The 19,022-nt window shown below is 42.0% G+C and overlaps 1 protein-coding gene across 1 annotated transcript; it reads right to left on the bottom strand.

Annotated features, from left to right (window-relative positions):
• Positions 1-15,049: 15,049 nt before the first annotated feature.
• LOC134200818 (uncharacterized) lies at positions 15,050-18,793 on the bottom strand. Its single transcript, XM_062674476.1, has 2 exons — positions 18,279-18,793; positions 15,050-15,140 (listed from the first exon to the last, which is right to left on the bottom strand). Exons 1-2 carry the CDS (start codon positions 18,791-18,793, stop codon positions 15,050-15,052), a joined length of 606 nt encoding a protein of 201 aa, XP_062530460.1.
• Positions 18,794-19,022: the final 229 nt, after the last annotated feature.

Here is a 19,022-nt window from a genome sequence, read left to right as displayed (position 1 = left end):
CACAGCCAAAGGAGTCTTGCTGAGCGGTTTTAAGAAGGAATGTAAGAGATTGATGAAGTTCAGTTTCATTAAGAGAACCAAGTATTCCGTTAGTAAGTTTTTTACAATTGTCGATGAATCGGAATACGTATGCAAACATTCGTTTAAGTCTTAAAGTAACCAAATTGAGGTTTGCTTATTTCATTTAAGTGACCCAACTGTTCATATTCATTAATAAAGGCACAATACTCCTTCTTTAAATTAAGGTCTTTATTAAGTTTTCTCTCAAGGCTCAAGAAACGCTTTTTTGCAATAAAGAACGAATCACCTAGTGCTACTTCAGGGGATTCTTTGAATGGAATAAATACTGAAAATCTACCATCTTCAAGACGCTTGGTGGTTGCAGTAAAGTAGCGTTCACAAAATTCGTCGTCAGCAGACATGGTAGGTTTTGAGGATGGAACTTCTTCAAGACTCCAAAACCTTGTCAGCTGATCACTGATATCTTTAGTGAAGTTACAGTGCACCTGTCTATTCTCGTTCAGCTCACTACTGTAAAGAGGACCTGCTACAATCCAGCCTAATTTAGATTCCTGAAGAACCGGTTTTGCAGATCCTAATTTTATTTGATTAGGTAACATTAACTCGAAGAATATTTCGGCACCTAATAATAAGTCAACATCTGATGGGCGGAAGAACTTAGGATCCGCTAATTGGATATGCTGGGGCAAGTTAAGGTTCGTTACATGTACTGATGTATTCGGCAACAAGCCAGTTATTTTCGGAACAACTAAGCATTTAAGGGGTGCACTAAAATTATTAACACGTGATTTTATAGTCAAATGACAACTATTAGATATGGACATTTTACAATTATTTATACCAGATACGCATAACGTATCCATGTTCCTACCAATAAGTCCCATGTGTTCCTTCAACTGTTCTGTGACAAATGATGATTGGCTGCCCGCATCAAGTAAAGCACGAGCAAGGTAAGTATTATTATTTTCAGGATTTATAACTTCTATTAAGGCGGTGCCAAGAAGAACTTGACCAGCAGATTTAGCAGGCAGAGATACAGGTACGTAGCTGCAATGACTTAGTGAAGTATTTGTTTCAAGTGTGGGACTATCCACATGCAACAATGTATTATGTTTCTTTCTACAGATTTTACAGGTACCCAAAAGTCGACATTCATTTGATGCGTGTCCTCTTCGCAAGCAGTTAAGGCATAGGTTTAATTTAGAGACCTCAACACATTTCTTTTCAGGTGATAATTGCTTAAATGAAGGGCAATCTATGATCCGATGTTGCTGATTACAAAATGGACACGACCTAGAAAATTTGGTATTGGCAGAAGTCACAAAGCTTTTGGTTGTTTTATTATGGTAATATTCTTTAACTTTCGGCTCAGGTTTTTTATAATTATTCTTGTACAAATTGAATTTATTTCCGTGTTTCTCACTTCTGCTCACTGCCATTGTCTCAAGAATATCAGCGCGATTACGTAAAAATGTTATAAAATCTGATAGCTCAGGTAAGTTGTTAAAGGTATTTTTATGTTCCTCCCATTTACTAAAAGTAATCGAATCTAGTTTAGTTGACACCAAGTATATAATGAAAATATCCCATTTGTCAGTAGGCTGTTCTAAAGTGTTAAGACCCCTCAAGTTTTTTAAGACATGATCAATAAGAAATCGAATAGCTCTGTGAGACTCGTTTGTGATTGATTCTATTTCAAATAACGCCTTTAAGTGGTTATTAATAAGAATCTTTTTGTTATCATAACGTTCACATATTAAGTTCCAAGCTATAGTGTAATTTTTTGAGCTAAACTCAAGTGATTTTATGATTAAGGCTGCACCACCCTCCAAAGATGATCGCAGATAATGAAATTTATTAATGGCTGATATAGTTTCATTCGAATGAATTAAAGAATCAAATGTATCCCTAAATTCTAGCCATTTTAGATAATTTCCATCAAATGTAGGTAATTTTATGGTAGGGAGTTTAATGTTGCTCAAATTATGATGACTACAACTATTTGAGCATGCCGAGCGAGCTGAGTGAAGGCTCCCCTCTTTTTCGTCCCGTGCGTTACGACGCGACTCAAGTATATGTTGAGCTAAAGATAATGTACCATAGTATAAGTTTTCAAAACTATCTATATCACTGCTGTCAACTTCGGTACATGACAACATTTCAATCTGAGACTGAACTTCATCAAACTCAAACAATAAATTCTCAATTTTGTCTAAACGAAATTTCAATTCTCTAAACTTTAAATCACTAATGTCCTCATGATTAGTAACGTTAAAAGCTGAAACGTAATCCTTAAATCGTGTCAAACGACCCTTAATAGTCCCGCGTGATCTAATTAACTCTTTCATTTTCTTAACCTCAGAGCTACCACCAGACAACATATCTTGATCTTGAGGCATTTTATTGAAGCGTACTTAATGAGCTAAACAAAGTAAATATGCATCAAACCGATTTAAATAGACTCGTCAGGCGCAAGGCGCGTAGACACTGCAAGACACGGCGCCGCGCAGTGCGGCAGACACAGTGCAGCACCGTGCGTATCACAGTGCACGACGACAATGCTCATTCGCAACACCGGAGCGCAGCGGCCGGTTGCCGATTACGTTTCGATGTCGCCTGGAATGTTCGGCGAAATTATTAGCAAATTATAATTTACTTGGTTTGTTTTCGGGCTTATAAGGGCATAAAGATTGTAATATTTTAAAGTGCAGAAATTAATTGCAATTATGGAAATTCTCGGTAAACAAAAGTACTAATGATTAATTACTATTACGAGAATTTTGCGCTGATTATGTATTTATGTACTTAAGGGCTTAGCCATAATTAAAGAGATAAGCATTTCACTTGTAGCATTAAATATTGTTTGAAATTAAGAAAACAATTTATTTAATATTTAAGCAAAGTTAAAACGTACGCAATGATAGTTAAACACATTAAACGTATAATTATAAGCATTCAGGTACTCATGTAAAAAAGAAAGAATACTCTAGAACGAATATTCGACACCAAAATGCACGCGAAACAAAAGTTGCACATACCCGCAGAGAAAAAAAAAAAGAAAAGAAACTCTCAACACAAATTAAAGAGGGACATTTACGAATAAAAGGAAAGGACAGAGCCACTCCCCTGGTGTTGGAATCTCTCCATGATGGTCCTCTGGTTTACTTAGGGTCCAGCTGGTTGCTTGAGATATTATATCCGGTCATGTTCGTCCTGTCACGGTCGCCAATTTTTTGTCCAGGCATTGAACAAAATCATATAATTATATTCTGCACAAAATCATATAATCATATAATCATATAATTATATGCTTTTATTATGTACTTTGCTTTTTACAATTTTATTATAATTATATTCGATTAACATTAAGTCTGCGGCTTATTGCTTATGTTGGTGTTGCGCACGCGTCTGTGTCGCGTCTGTCTGTCTGTCTTCACGTTTTGTTCCGGGTCTCCCCGCGCTCCGCTTCCGCGTGCCCCGCACGTTTAGGTATCGTCGCCGACAAATACAAAAAAGTCCTATTACATAAAATTCTCTAAAAAACTAATCCCTATGACATCCTGTTATGTACTGAATGGTGACATTCTGCAGCAAGTCAATGAAATTCGAGATTTGGGCGTGATGATGGATAACAAATTAACATTCAAAGCACATATTGATACAATTGTTATTAAAGCTGCCAGAATGCTGGGATTCCTAAAAAGAAATACTAAGGGATTTATGTCCTCAAACACTAAAATAATATTATATAACTCGCTGGTTCGCAGTCAACTTGAGTTCGCATCAGTAGTTTGGGGTCCCCATTACGCTACTTACTCGCAGCGTATTGAGAGCGTACAGCGTGCATTCACTAGGCACTTGGCATTCCATTCTTCTAGCATATCTTACCGTACCACATATGATCTACGTCTTAAACATTTTAAAATGATATCGCTCGGCAACCGTCGTAGAATAATTAATATCATGTTCCTAAAAAAACTAATTTCCGGAAGCATAGATTGTAGCCACTTACTTCAGAAAATCAACTTTAGCGTTCCATACCACTGCCCACGGCATCCTATTACTGAAATTTTCCATATTCCCGCAAGTAGAACAAACCTCCTTAGATATTCCCCTTTATCAAAGATTTGCAGTGAATTTAACCAAATATGTGCATTAATTGACGGCATTGACATTTTTAACGACACGTGTCCTGGTCTCAAAAACAAACTAGTATCCAAGTTCCTTTGCTTATAATTGATGAGAGAATGTCATTCTGATTACATTGCGCAGTCTGTTCTATGTATTTATATTTTTTGCATTGCCGCGCTCGACTTTTTTAATTTTTTTATAGTTTTATGATTTTTGTTTATAATTTTTTACTATATAAATATGTGCATTATTTCTTATTTAGTAATCTGTAAAGTTAGTAGTGTGTGTTTTCGTGTTGTTTTCAAATATATATATTGCTGTAACATGTCATAGTGTGTTATAAGAGATTGCTGTACATGCCTGTAACTGGCTTACATACCAGTACTTAATTTTATACATGTTAATTTTAAGCTTGAATGTTTTGTGTGTATTGCTGTTGGTGTGTCTAAATAAATAAACGCCCGGGATCTAGATGTGGAGTCGCTCGAGGAGTTCATTCGGAGGCTAGCTCGTAATATGTACGAGCGGGCTGACGGTGGACCCCACGAGCATCTCCACAATATAGCTCCCTTGCACGCCAGACCACCTGATGGTCAGGCGCTACCAAGGGAGCTACTGGAACCCCCGGCTATGGTAAGATAGTCGGCTTAACCGGAGTGATATGGGAGTGCTCATAATGAGTGCCCCCATGGGACTGAGCTGTCCACACTCTTCATCTCCCCCCACACTGTTGGGGTGCCCCCCTATGGGGACCCATTTCTACCGCCCGTTTGGGTGGACCACTCCCCCTTAAGGGGAGTGATTTACGTCGGTCCCTCCCCGCGACGGTCTTCCCCTTCTGGGGAGCCCTTAGCGGGTGAGCGCCAAACTAGTGCCGCGGCTCCCTCTCTGACTTGTAGAGGTGGGGCCGCGGCATGGGGCCGGTGGCGGGCCCCACGGTGCTGACTGTTGTTTTTTGTAGTTGTAAATAGTTAGTATAGTTAGTTAGATTAGTTTTAGTTAGTTTATAGTCTAGTAGTTAGAGGGAAAAAAAAAAAAAAAAAAAAAAAAAAAAAAAAAAAAAAAAAAAAAAAAAAAAAAAAAAAAAAAATTAGGAAGCAGACGACAGCAGCCGGCGCCGGGGAGACTCCTCCACGGGCATCACTCCAACCATGACAACAAGCCCATCGTATTATATATAAGTATTTATTATTTTGTCGATGTGAGTGTGCCGAGCACGCATACGAACAGCCCCCCCTAATCCCGTCTTGCAAACACTTCACCCCTGCCCTGTGTGGCAGGGAGCTTCGTTCCGGGCAGTGGGGTTTGCCCCGAGGCCCGTTCCGTGCCCCCGAAAGGGGGTACGACGACCCTTCTTCTTCTTCTAAATAAATAAATAAATAAATAGGTAAATTTAGTATAGAATATAGTTAGTATTTAGTAACAAATTTAGTATCTACCTGAGGGATCGGAATATCGGTACGGTCGCAACGTTCGATTCTAATATACTAGACGTCTTATATTTTAGACCACGATTACTTTCCAATACTTCTTCTTACTTTAAAATCTTGTATTTTCCCGGCCGCGATATTCCTAGCCCAAAGATGATGGCATCCGCTCTTTTTAAAGGATTAAACTGACTGAATTATTGATTTACCTTGATTTGTGTTGGTTTGTGTTTTGACTCTCTTTCTCTCTCTCTCTACTTGCCACCTAAGTATTTCCTCGCACTGTCTTGTCAGCGATTCAAAGATGTGAGCTGTTTAGGGTTCAGCATGGGAATATACCTAACAGTATGTTATGGCCAGTCTTCTATCAGATGATTCAAATATTGCAACGTGCTAATTGACGATATGCTCAGATTTTAAAATGAGCCAGTAATGTGAAGAGTACCACCACATTATTAGAACGTAATGTATAAAAAAAAAAGCTTTGTTCTACGAATTCTCTTATAATGCCTTTCAAGTTCTGAGCCATGTTCACAATTTTCTGGTCTCCAGCCCATATAGAAGTTGTTTGTAGTCACATACATTCGATCAGTGTGCTTAGTGCGAGCTTTTTAACGTTCTCGATAGCGTAAAAGTTAGCTCATATTTGAGTCGACTATTATCAAAGCCGGCAATCTGACTTTTGGACAATGATTGGTAAATCAGAAAAACGAATTATTGACTTTGTATTCCATTGGCATTCACAAAGCTCTTCTGAACGACATCTTAGATAAATAACAGGTTAAGTATTAACCTTTATTTAATGCAGGTTTTGAACCGTATTCTTTGAAGGAGACGATTATATTCAAATCAATCTGTGTTGACATATCAATAAATTTTTTTTTGTCCAAATGCACAGCTTGCCACCTTTGATAATAGACGACTCATTTGTACTATGGAAAGGCATTTCAAACGTAGGCAACGTTTGTCGCTAGGGGCGCTGTTCCAACTGCATACGAAATTGGGCTAACTTTTACGCTATCCAGAACGTTAAAAAACTCGCACTAAGCACACAGAATGTACAAGAAATGGAGCAGATAAAAACGCGGCGAATTGCCCTGTGAGTTTCCGGAGAAATTCATAAGATTACCATTTTTACGATAAACGTCAAATTAAATTTTCTTTTGCAGGTTGAAATTGGAAATATTTTTCCTATCCCATAGGCCCTACGAGGAGAGTTCACGTTTTGTTTATGGGTCCCTCGAGGTTCGGGAGGTAGTAGAGTTTTTTTATTTTTTATTAGTTCGAAACTATGTTATGGTCTTGCGTGAATACCTGTGTAGCTCTATCATTGGATTGTAACTTGAATGATTTTGTTTGACAATTCGCTTACGGTCATTGGTAATCGGACCTTTAAGGCAATTTTTTTTTTATTGCTCAAGTTCGTATTTTACTATGGCTGTCGCAATTTGGAGACCACCACTTACCTTGTGTTCCTTGCTGGATGTCTTGTTGTTCTCTTCAACGAAACGATTTGGCTCGTATTTATAGGTTTATTAAAAGACAAAAACTGAAGAACAAATAATAATGAAGTGCAATATGAGTGTAGTAGATAATGTAATCGTTAAAGATGTATATGCGTTCGCGATCGCTCGATGAAGTGAAGCTCGGTGGTGGGCGAGAATAAAAACTTGTTTGGAGGGGGACTTAAAGATCCTTAACACCTTGAGACATGAAATGAGCCCCAATTGAAATATTTGTTGGCTAGCCCACTCATTAAACTGGAACGCACCATGCTTCACAGCAAAAGTAAACATGACGATGTTATCTACTCGCAAGAGCCTCTGAATGCGTGCTACCTTCAGGAGTTAGGCAAATTTATTAATTTATTGAGTATAATTTTATTGTATTGTTACACGCCGGGGCTCGGGATAAATAAAAAATCTACCGAATTACAACAAATCTGTATTAGCACTTAGAGCACACAAAACACTTCACAAACACATTAAAATCCTCAATTCCTTTCTTCCGCTTCGCTTCAGGTGATCCGTTCGCTGTTTCGCTTCGAGTAGTTCCGATTACTAACTGGCTGCGTGCCATCTCTGTAACATTCCACAAAATTTTAGTATTGTGTGTTTCCGCCGTCGATAGATGGCGTTGTACTTCTCGAGCGTCCTAGAGACTACTAGATCCTTCGATATTCGTTCGACTATTCGGCGATAGATGGCGTTACTCTTACCGGCGTAACAGTACAGTGTTATAATACCTTCATCCTAGAAGTCGTTCGTGAGCATTTGTTAGGCAAGTTTTCAATAAACGTTCTTGCGAGACGAGAGCCCCAGCATAGGGGTAAGCTGCTACGAAGAAACGAAATAGAGGAAGAAACTAGAAGATTATTAGATGATTAAGCTGCCGTTGCTAATGTATTTCTGTGAGCTAAATGCGATTTGTTTTTCTATAGTAACGTGAATTAATTCTAATGTTACGGTTTCGATGTTAAGCGACGGCGTTTTGACCATATTAAGTTTGGATATCCAGCCGTCATCAAATATTCTATCGTCGTGGCCTAAAGGATAAGACCGGTTCGGTGCATTCGTATCTAGCGATGCACCTGTGTTCGGATCCCGCTGGCGGGTACCAATTTTTCAAATGAAATACGTACTTAACAAATGTTCACGATTGACTTTCACGGTGAAGGAGTAGCATCGTATAGTAAAAATCAAACCCGAAAAATTATAATTTGGGTAATTACTGGTAGTAGGATCTCTTGTGAGTCCGCACGGGTAGGTACCACCACCCTGCCTATTTCTGCCGTGAAGCAGTAATGTGTGAAGCAGTAATGCGTTTCGGCTTGAAGTATGCTGCCGCCTATTGCTACATTTATTGCGGCCTGGGCTCAGATGATAGGGGTGGGAAATGCTCTGACGTAATGTTCCAGGTGATCCCTTCATCTCCTCTGTAACATCACACAGCCCAACATCGGAGCAGTATTCATAGCGTACTCTATACAGTACCTGCCTACTATCTTCATTCGCAATGCGTTTCCCGAGATCTTTTCTGCCGCGTACCTTTCGGCTGTGGAATGGACTCCTCTGCACAATTTTCCCGAGCTCTGGACATGTTTTTCTTTAAGCGAGGTTTGAAGAGAGCCTTATAGAAGTAGGTAGTGGCTTGGTGTTTCTGATCTTCATAAGCGGCGGTGACCTACCTTCAGATAAATAATCTTGACAATAATCACCGACCTCTTCATCTTCTCCACACTCTACTTCATATCTCGAGCGCCACTTGCTTGAGTTGTATTACGATACTAAAAAACTTTAGTGCTACTACAAAGTCTGTAGGCGCCTTTATTAACGAGCATATCATTCACGCATTAACCTTGACTGACCTTCAGAAATCGAAGCTTCAACTACAGTGGCGTAGTAACTAAGCTGTTCTTGATATGAAAATGAAATGTTTGCTTTGACAAATATGACCATGGATGTGTTTGTCTAAGGATATTGGTAATGTTTGTCAATTTTGCAGTGTCCCATCAAGTCCTCAGTTATTGACTACATTTTCTTTCGCCCAAAAGCTTATCAAAGGTCAGATTTTTCCACGCCTAGGAAGGGGTATGTTGATCTTGATGTCCTGTAGATGTAGGGAGCAGACCACGGGCTCAAAGGTGGTTTTAGGGTCTACCCACGGAATTAATTCCTTTGCACTCTCTCAACCGACGTTCAATCTCTGCTCGGGGTCAATACTGCAGTCAGACTACTAACTGCGTCATGTCGTGAACGGTATGGTGTCATGGCGATCGTCGACAACTAACTACTGATTGGTGGATATTGGTGCAAGCTTTCTGAACTTGAAATCCGGCACGGTGGTATGAACCCTAAAGCGACATTTAAAATTTGCTCAGTGGCGCATCGCAGGTTCTTGGCCAGCGCCTACGTATTACCCGCTACAGCTTATGACACACGCCAGATCTTGGCACTTCAGAACGGTGTAAAACAACAGCGCGCCACGAATATTAAGTTTAATATCTAACTACTTTTTTTTTTCAAAGCTTTCCGTTCGCTAATTCATTTTTTTATGTCTCAAGTTAAACCGCAGCTGTTGCTAACTCCACTTACAAAAAGCATAAATTAAGATAAGCATATCGACCCTGGTTATTAAATCTGAAATTGTTGTGTTAAACACGTCAAAAGACTTTTTTTTTTGTTGGCTATTTATTTTAAAATATCTTTGCGTTTGTTATTTCAAACGAGCTTTATTTAAGTTTTTTTATTTATTTTTTATTGCTTAGATGTGTGGACGAGCTCACAGCCCACCTGAAGTTAAGTGGTTACTGGAGCCCATAGACATCTACAACGTAAATGCGCCACACACCTTGAGATATAGTTCTAAGGTCTCAGTAAAGTCACAACGGCTGCCCCACCCTTCAAACCGAAACGCATTACTGCTTCACGGCAGAAATAGGCGGGGCGGTGGTACCTACCCGTGCGGACTCACAAGAGGTCCTACCACCAGTGTAGTCTTAACTTTTGCTTGTATATTTTTTACTGATCAATGCTTTAATTAATACCTTTGTTGGATGATTGATAAAATTCAGAGGAAGCTATCCATTAAATCGACGGGTGAAAAGTTATTCGACTTAAGAAATATTTTTGCAACTTTACATGCGGTCCATTTAAAGTTTATAATTTGAATTTAACACTATATTTAAAGAAAAACTTTAGCTATTTGTATGTGGTAAACATAATTGAATTTCAATTAAAAACATGGAATTGTTGATACTAATCTATACATATAAATAAAATTGGAGTGTCTGTTTGTAATATTGAAATAACCGCTTTTTACTACATGCATATGAATATATTATTATACTATTTTTGTCTGTCTGTCTGATTGTTCCAGCTAATCTCTGGAACGGCTGGAGCGATTTTGACGAGACTTTCACTGACAGGTAGCTGATGATATAAGGAGTAACAGGCTACTTTTTCTAGACTAGCTTCGCCCCGTGGCGTCACCCGCGGTACGACAATAACCGCGGGTAGCATCGCGGGACTCAAATATCAATAATATAATTTAATGTTTCCGATGCGAAGCGAAAGCGGGTCGCTAGTACCAAATAAAATCGACCTTTAATTGTAAAGATAAATATCGCGTGTTAACCGAAATGTCCGTTAAGCCAAATAACATTTCACCCCTCGAAATAAAATATAGTCAACCGACTGAATAAAAAAGTTGTGTAGTCTTGAATCGGAGCCCGTAAGGCAGCAAAAGTATAGAGATTGTCTAGAACAAAATAATAGGGATTAAAGTATGAAATTATAATTTACGTAATTCGCGGGTTCGAATCCCGCCAAGGAAAGATATTTGTATGATAAATATAAATGTCTTTTCCAGAGTTATGGATGTATATTAAATATATGTATGTGTATAATAAAAATCTTACATTTATTTCCGTTATCTGGTACCTGTAACACAAGTTCTTTACGAACTTATCACGGGACCAGTTAACGTGGCGTGATTGTTAGTAAATATTTATTTATTTATTTATTATTATTATTAATTACTGGCGGTATGACCTCTTGTGAGTCCGCACGGGTAGGTACCACCACCCTGGCTATTTCTGCCGTGAAGCAGTAATGCTTTTCGGTCTGAAGGCTAGGGCAGCGGTTGTAACTATACTAAGATTTTAGAACTTATATCTCAAGGTGGGTGGCCCCATTACCTTGCAGATGTCTATGGGCTCCAGTAACCACTTAACACCAGGTGAGCTGTGAGTAACAATATTTTTAAATTCGAAAGTAATTTGTCTGTCTACTGAGTTTTGACCCCCCAATCTGTAGATACATAGTTTAAAGTCTGGGAAAAAATGTAGGATACCTTTCACTTCACTGCTGAGTATGGGTGGTTAGTGCACGCGAGAAAAGCTGCGGTCGGAAAGCTAGTTGACTAAATAAAACATCATCATCATTCTCCTGCCCTTCTCACAGTCACCTGGGGTCGGCGCAACATGTTTTCTCCGTCCTTACTTCTCTATCACATACCATTTCTTCACTCACTCCCCTCTTACGCATATCGTCCTTCACGCAATCCATCCATTTCTACTTAGATCTACCTCTTCCTCTGTATCCTTGCACATAAATAGTTAACACTCTCTTCCCAACCTCATTTTCATTTCGTCTTATCACATGTCCATACCATTCCATCCTTACTTAGTTAGTAAATAAAACATATCTTCGATTATATTTACCCAAAATTCCGAGAAAATACTGCTTCAAATCAATTTAACAACAACAAAACTGAAGGCTAATTTCAGTTTAGAGCAAATAAAACCTTGTATACAATGTCGAATCAACGGGCATCTTGTGAATAAATTGAAAATCAATACTGGACTGCTTGAACTCGCTCGCTCTGAATACAAAGTAGAAGATTCTAACAGAGTAGTGATTTTTGTTTTTAGTTAGTTAGTTACCGATGGATATTTACTGTTATTAATATTGGGGATATAAGTGTATCTCTCAATATTTGGTACTTTAAGTCTCGTTTTGAAGAGACCATAACAATCAGGAAAAGTCTTAGGTTGTGTTTACTGAGTCGGATGGTATATGCGAAAAAGATCTCTGTAAACGTACCATGGATTTCTATAATGGTTTCAAGTATAGATCAGCTCTGCTCCGGTGGCTTGTGGTACACTGCAGATGACGAGACACTTAACCCAATGAGTTTCTCGACGAATCTTCTCAGTGCGAATGTGATTCCGATCCGGCGGTAGATTCTGCGAAACACTGCTCTTGCTAGGGCCAGTGTTAGCAAAATCTCTTATGCTGAGTCTGTGAGCTCACCTATCCGTCCGGGTGTACCTGGAATAGCCACTTATACTACCAGCGAACACCTCAAAGAGTTTGTATAATAATAATAATAATAATAATAATAGCCTTTATTCAGACAGTATTTCATGTACATATCTTAATTTCTTTTTGTTAACAATTTTTTTTTATGTATTTTATATATCAAAGTCTTATCTATATCCTTAACTTTTAGCATCGATAACCCCGTCTGTATGTAATTTATTGACAAAGGCCTCCTCCAACCTTTTCCATTCCTCTCTGTCTTTGGCAGTTCTTGTCCATAAATCTCCTGCTACGGCTTTAATATCATCCACCCACCTTCTGGATGGTCTACCTCTTTTCCTCTTCATATGACTTGTGAACCAATTCATTATTGATTTTGACCATTTATCTTTGTCTCTAACTATATGACCTGACCATCTCCACTTTAGCTTTTTTATTGTTGTTGTGACATGTTTTGTTTTTGTGTATTCCTTTATAGTATCCACTCTTATTCTGTCAGATAGTCTTTTCCCCATCATACTTCTTTCCATGGAGTTTTGGCAAGTTTCCAGCTTTTTAATATTTGCTTTGGTGAGTGCCCAAGTTTGGCAGCCGTATGTGAGTACAGGGAGTATGCTGACATCAAAGAGTTTCCGTTTAATGCCTATACTGATACCACCACTCTTCATGACCTCCTTCAAGCTCCAAAACTGTTTCCAGGCATTTCCCACGCGCCTGTCTATCTCTTTTGTGGTCTGCTCAGCCAGAGCAATTACCTGGCCTAAATATATGTACTCCTTGACATATTCTAGTGGATTGTTATTCACTAGTATAGGTTCTTCCTTACCATTGGTCATAACCTTGGTCTTTAATGTATTCATGACCAATCCCACCTTGCCACTTTCTCTTACAAGATCATCTAGCATCGCCTGTAGCCCATTACTTGATGATGATAGGATTATTAGATCATCAGCAAATCTGAGATGTGATAAATTTTCACCGTTAATGGATAGTCCACATGTCGCCCAATCTAATTGTCGAAAGACGTCTTCCAAAACTGCAGTGAAAAGTTTTGGTGATAAGGGATCGCCCTGGCGTACGCCTCTTTCCATTTTGATCTCTTTGCCTTCTTTTTCCAATTTTATTTTCGCCTTACTGTTTGAGTAGATATTTTTAAGGATCCTGATATATTTATGTTCAACCCCTTGGTTTTTGAGTGCATTCCAGATTTTTTCGTGTTCGATTGTATCAAATGCTTTACTGTAGTCCACAAAACTACAGTAGAAAGTTAAGTTATGTTCTTTACCTTTTTCGAACAATTGTTTGATGACATGAATATGGTCTAAGGTTGAATAGCCACTCCTGAAACCCGCCTGCTCTCTGGGTTGATTTTCATCCAAAATATTAGTTATTCTACTGAGTATTACTTTTGCAAAGATTTTATATATATTTGACATTAGACTTATAGGCCTATAATTATTGATGTTGTTTTTGTCTCCTTTTTTATGTAAAAGTACTATGGATGATGTTGTCCACTGGTAAGGTATCGTCTCAGTTTGTAAGACTTGGTTGAAAATATATTTAAGAATTGGAATTAGGTGATTTTTATTGAGAATTAGGAACTCATTACTTATGCCATCTGACCCTGGAGCTTTATCAGGTTTTTGAGTTCTCACAGCTTTTTCTATTTCTTCGTGCATTATATCCGGTAATTCACTTCCATCCGTTAAGAATGATGTTTCTGCAGTGATTTGGCTTGAATATAATTCTTGAAAGAATCGTGTAGCTATTGATAATATTTCAGGGCGTCGTTTTTCGTTTTTATTATTTTTATTTAATAAGTGTGGTATCCAATCTCGTTTTTCCAGTAGTAATTTAACTGCTTTTTTGGTGCCTCCAGTTCTTTTTATACATTTTTCAAGTTGTTCCGATCTATATCTCTGACGGTCTTTTCTCATGTGTGTTTTAATCTCTTTACTTATTTTGGCTATTTCGTTTCTTATCGTTTTCGTCTTTTCTAAGTTAGATATAAGGTCTGCTCTATTTCTTAACAGTTCTTTAGTTTTGTTTGATACCCAATCTCTCTTGTTGATTTTGTTTTCTATTTTGCCTTTATTGTATAGAAGTTCTTGGAATTTATTGTATTTATTTTGTATGTCTAGGTTCTTTGTTTTTTCTATAAATTGCTCGAGCTTTCCTTTTAGTGAATCGGTATTATCTAATGTTCCGGTGTTGGCGTGCTTTATTTTGAAGGGTCTATTTTGCTTGAGTGCGTTTGTTTGTAACTTAGCTCTTACCATCCTATGATTGCTGTTAAAGTTAATACTGTTTAAAGTTCTACAGTCTCGGAAGTCTTTACTTTTGTTTGTTAGTATAAAATCTATCTCATTTTTATGGCGGCCATCTGGGGATATCCATGTCCATCTGTTGTTCTCACGTTTTCTATATAAGGTGTTTAATATTTTTAAGCTATTTTCGTAAGCAAGTAGTAAGAGTTTCTCCCCATTTCTTGTTCTTTTGCCTGAGCAATATGGGCCTAATATTATTTGTTCTCCGTCTGCTCTTGCCCCCGTTCTTGCATTGAAGTCTCCCATAACTACTAAGTTGTTATGTGAGCGACTCTTTATTGTGTCTTGTAAAATTGAGTAAAAGGTATCGATTTCTGTTTCACTTGCTTGTTCTGTTGGGGAGTAGACTTGTATAATCGACCACTTTTCGTTCTTCGGAGGTAGTTTTATGTTGAGTATTACAATACGCTCTGTGACACCAATGAACTCTTCAATGAAAGGTTTTAGTTCATGTTTTATTAGAAATCCTGTTCCATATAGGCCTGGTGTTTCCCCTTTATAGTAAAATATAAAATGCCCATGATCTTCTATACTCTCGCCCATGCGTCGGACTTCACTCAGGCCCAGTATTGACCACTTAATTTTTCCTAAAGCCAGCATTAATTCTGATAGGCTCTCATTAGTTCTTAAGGATAACGTATTTAAAGTTGCTATGTGTATGTAGTCTTCTATGTGGCGATGTTTTATAGGAGGAATGTTTGGTTGCGCGATGGTTGAAGGGTAATAGTCTTCTTCCCCCACGGTGACTGACCGGATTGGGGTGCTTTTATAAAAAGTTGTTTTTGTTGATGTTGTGTTATTTTGGTTCCGGGTGTCGGTGCTATTTACAAGTTTTTTGGTAGTTCCGATAATGAAGCAGATCTTCCTCTTTCAATATAGTTAAGGATATTAGGTCTTACTTTATCTTTTCCTGTAGTTTTGGTCCCTGTGTTGCTTTGTGTCTTGAGTACAACAGTTTTCTTTTGATTTGAAGAGTTTGGCGAGCCTTTTTTTTTTTTTTTTTTTTCGGGTAGAGGGCCGAACCTCCTACGAGGTCCCCGCGCAAAAGGGGCGCGCGGGGTATGTGAGACTCAACGATCTGCATGGTGTTGTGAGCAGACCGCGGGCCCAAGGATTTTAGGACCCACCCACTAAACGACTCCCCTGCACTCTTACACCCGACGTCCGATCCCCTCCGAGGTCAGAACCCGGATGAGGTAGGGGGGCTACCGCGGTCAACACTACAACCAGACGGCGCGGCTCACCCCAAGGACGCCCAGCCGACGGAGCCTTCGAGGCGAATCGAAGGCTCTGAAACGTCGGCCGTCTCGGTACGGCAGCCCGTCGGGCCGCCCAGACGGTGCCGCTGGTGTCCCGGAATACCCCGCTGGACCAGAACCAGCCTGCCGGGTCGGGACGCGATACACCGTCAACCGGTCGCTCTATTCACTCCACGGCAGCGCGCTAGAGTGCTGGTAGCGCGCCGCGCGGCCTCACCCCCTCAGGTCGCCCCTTGACCTTCACCGGGGGGAGGCCGCCATCTACAGGGGCCGGGACGTACGGGCGTATTCCCGCCTCCGGCCCCCGGCTCGACGGCGACGGATCGGTGCGGAAAGGGAAGAGCTCTCCCTCTCTCGCTCCGCCGCCTCCTTCTGCGAGATGGTGGACTCGCAGAAGTCGAGCATCGCCTTCCAGGACGCGTCGCTGCCGAGCATCGTAGCCACGACGCGCGGCAGCGATAGGTCCTCTCCAATGACCGCGACGAGGGCGGCGGGTTGCTCGTCGAATCCAGAGCAACGCGCCAGCGTGTGTTCCGCTGTATCTTCCTCGTCGCGGTCCGCGCAGTGGTGGCACTGCGCCGTCGGTTCCCTTCCGGCTATCTTGTGCAAGTACCGGCCGAAACAACCATGGCCGGTAAGCATCTGCGTCAGCCGGAAGGTGAGGCATCCGCGGTCGCGGCCCACCCAGTCCGCGAGAACCGGGCGGACCGCCTCGACGGTTCGGAGGCCGGCCGACGGGTCCGCCAAGCGGCGAGACCACGCCTCCAGCACGGACCGCCGAGATTGGAGCCTCCGCGCTCGAACTACTCCTTCGCCGGGGCGCCCTTCCCCCCTAGAGCGAAGGTCGCTACGCCACCGGTAATCGGCAGCGAGCGCCTCCGCCTCCAGGTCCCAGGGTGGCGTCCCGGCGAGCAAGCACGCCGCCTCGAATGAGACGGTGCGGTATCCTCGGATCGCCCTGACCGCAATCGCGCGCTGCGGACGTCGCAGCGCCGCGACGTTCTTGCGGGTCAGGGCGTGGCACCATACGGGAGCCCCGTATAGTGCCATCGACCGCACCACCCCCATGTAGAGGCGGCGCGCCACCTGATCGGGACCCCCGACGTTTGGAAGCAGCCGGCTCAAAGAGCCGGCCGTCGCCATCAGTCGAGGGCCCAACTTCTCAAAGTGAGCGCGGAAGTTCCACCGACCGTCCAGTTCGAGGCCGAGGTACCGAAGACCGGTCACCCCGACCCCGACGCGGACGCCTCCGATCACGAGGTGGGCATCCAGAGGCGGCGCTCGTCCCGGCCCGTGAAAGAGCAGGGCCTGGGTTTTGTCGAGCGCCACCTCGAGCCCCAACCGTCGGATCCTAGTGACGACGTGTGCCACGCCTGCGCACGCCAGACGGGCAGACTCCCGGTAGTCCCTCCCCGGAGCCACGACCAACGTGTCGTCAGCGTAACAAATTACGCTGAGCCCGGGGAGGGGTCCCCGAATGACGCCCCGCAGGACCCAGTCGTAGCCGATGTTCCACAGCAGGGGGCCCAGGACGGACCCCTGCGGAACACCGCGCTCGACGGGGAAGCGGTACATCGCCCCACCGTGTCCGATGCACTGGATCGACCTGCCCTCGAGGTAGGAGCCGATCAGTCGGCGGAGGTATGCGGGGACGCCGTGATACTCCAGCGCCCCCGCGATCACCGACCAGGGCAGGGTGTTGAAGGCGTTCCTTACATCTAAGGATAACGCCATCGCCACCCCGCCCCGGGATACGGCCTCATCGGAGAGGGCCCGCACGCGCAGAATTGCGTCGATAGTCGAGCGGCCCTCTCTGAAGCCGTACTGCTCCGCCGAAAGATCGGGACCCGTCTCGGTCAGGTGCCGGACGATACGGGCCGCGACGATCCTCTCGAGCATCTTGCCCGCTTCGTCCAGCAACACGATGGGGCGATAGCCCGCGGGTGAGTCCGCGGGGCGCCCGTCCTTCCGCAGAAGGACCAGTCTGCCCGTCTTCCATTTCGACGGGAACCGTCCCGACTCGAGGCACGCTTCGAAAAGCCCCCCGAGCCGGTCCCCTAGGGCCTCGAAGGCCAAGCTCCAGACCCGGCCGTGAACGCCGTCAGGGCCGGGGGCCGTATCCTTCGCTCTCATTTTGGACACGGCCGCATGGATCTCCGCCCCCGTGATAGGAGGAGGGGGCTCCTCGGCAGCGGGAACGCTGGGGCGACGTGGAGGCGTGCCCCACGTGGCGTCCATCTGGGGGGGCTCAAAGTCCCCCCCCGCTGCCGGGAGTTTGGCGAGCCTGACTCTTCTCTTTTTCGTTTTTCTGTGTTGTTGTCTCTGGTTTTCTTTATTACTAATTTATCATATTTTATGAACGCAACATTTCCTTTCTTCTTTTCTTCTTCTACTTGTATCTGCAGTTGCTTGCGTTTTTCTAGCACTTCTTTGGTATAGTCTTCTTTGATGTATGTTCCTTGCGGAAGATTGGACTTATTTCGCCAGATCAAGTGCTTTTTCCAAAGTTTTGTAATAGTGACTACGACTGGGCGGTTTTTGTTGTTGACCTGTTTTCCAATTCTGTATATTTTACTGATTTCATTACTATCCAACTGTGTTCCCGAGTCCACTATGAGATCCTTTATGCAGTCTACAAGCTCACATTCAGTTTTTCCTATTTCTTCTATCCCAAAAAATACTAGATTGTTTTTCCGTTTTTCATCTTTCAAAAACTTCACTTCCGTTTCTAGTTCAGTAATTTTGGCTTTGAGTATACTATTTTCCTTCATGATAAGTTTCATCTTTTCATCAAGCGCTTCCATTACATTTTTCGTTACAGAAGTTGTAATAGCAAGTGTTTGATTGTTGAGTTTCTTATCTAGTATTTCTATTCATTTTTCCATATTTTTTTCCTCCATTCTAGGGTTTTTTTTTTTTTTGGGAACACTGTGTTTTGTGTGGCAACACTGAATCGCGTTTAGTGATCACTGTATTTTCGTTGGTAATTATTATATGAGAGAATTAATTCCCTTTAAAAGAACAAAAAAAAAA

The sequence above is a fragment of the Bombyx mori genome, chromosome 20, assembly GCF_030269925.1.
Source record: "Bombyx mori chromosome 20, ASM3026992v2".
NCBI lineage: Eukaryota > Metazoa > Arthropoda > Insecta > Lepidoptera > Bombycidae > Bombyx > Bombyx mori.
This window is presented reverse-complemented; position numbering and strand designations above follow the sequence as displayed.

Excerpts from the sequence above, each read along its gene's own strand:
- LOC134200818 (XM_062674476.1), bottom strand. The coding sequence starts at position 18,793 with ATGGAAGCGCTTGATGAAAAGATGAAACTTATCATGAAGGAAAATAGT. Across the intron at positions 15,141-18,278 it reads GAAAAACGAAAAAGAGAAGA|AGCGTATTGTAATACTCAAC; the intron begins GTCAGGCTCGCC and ends TTGGTGTCACAG.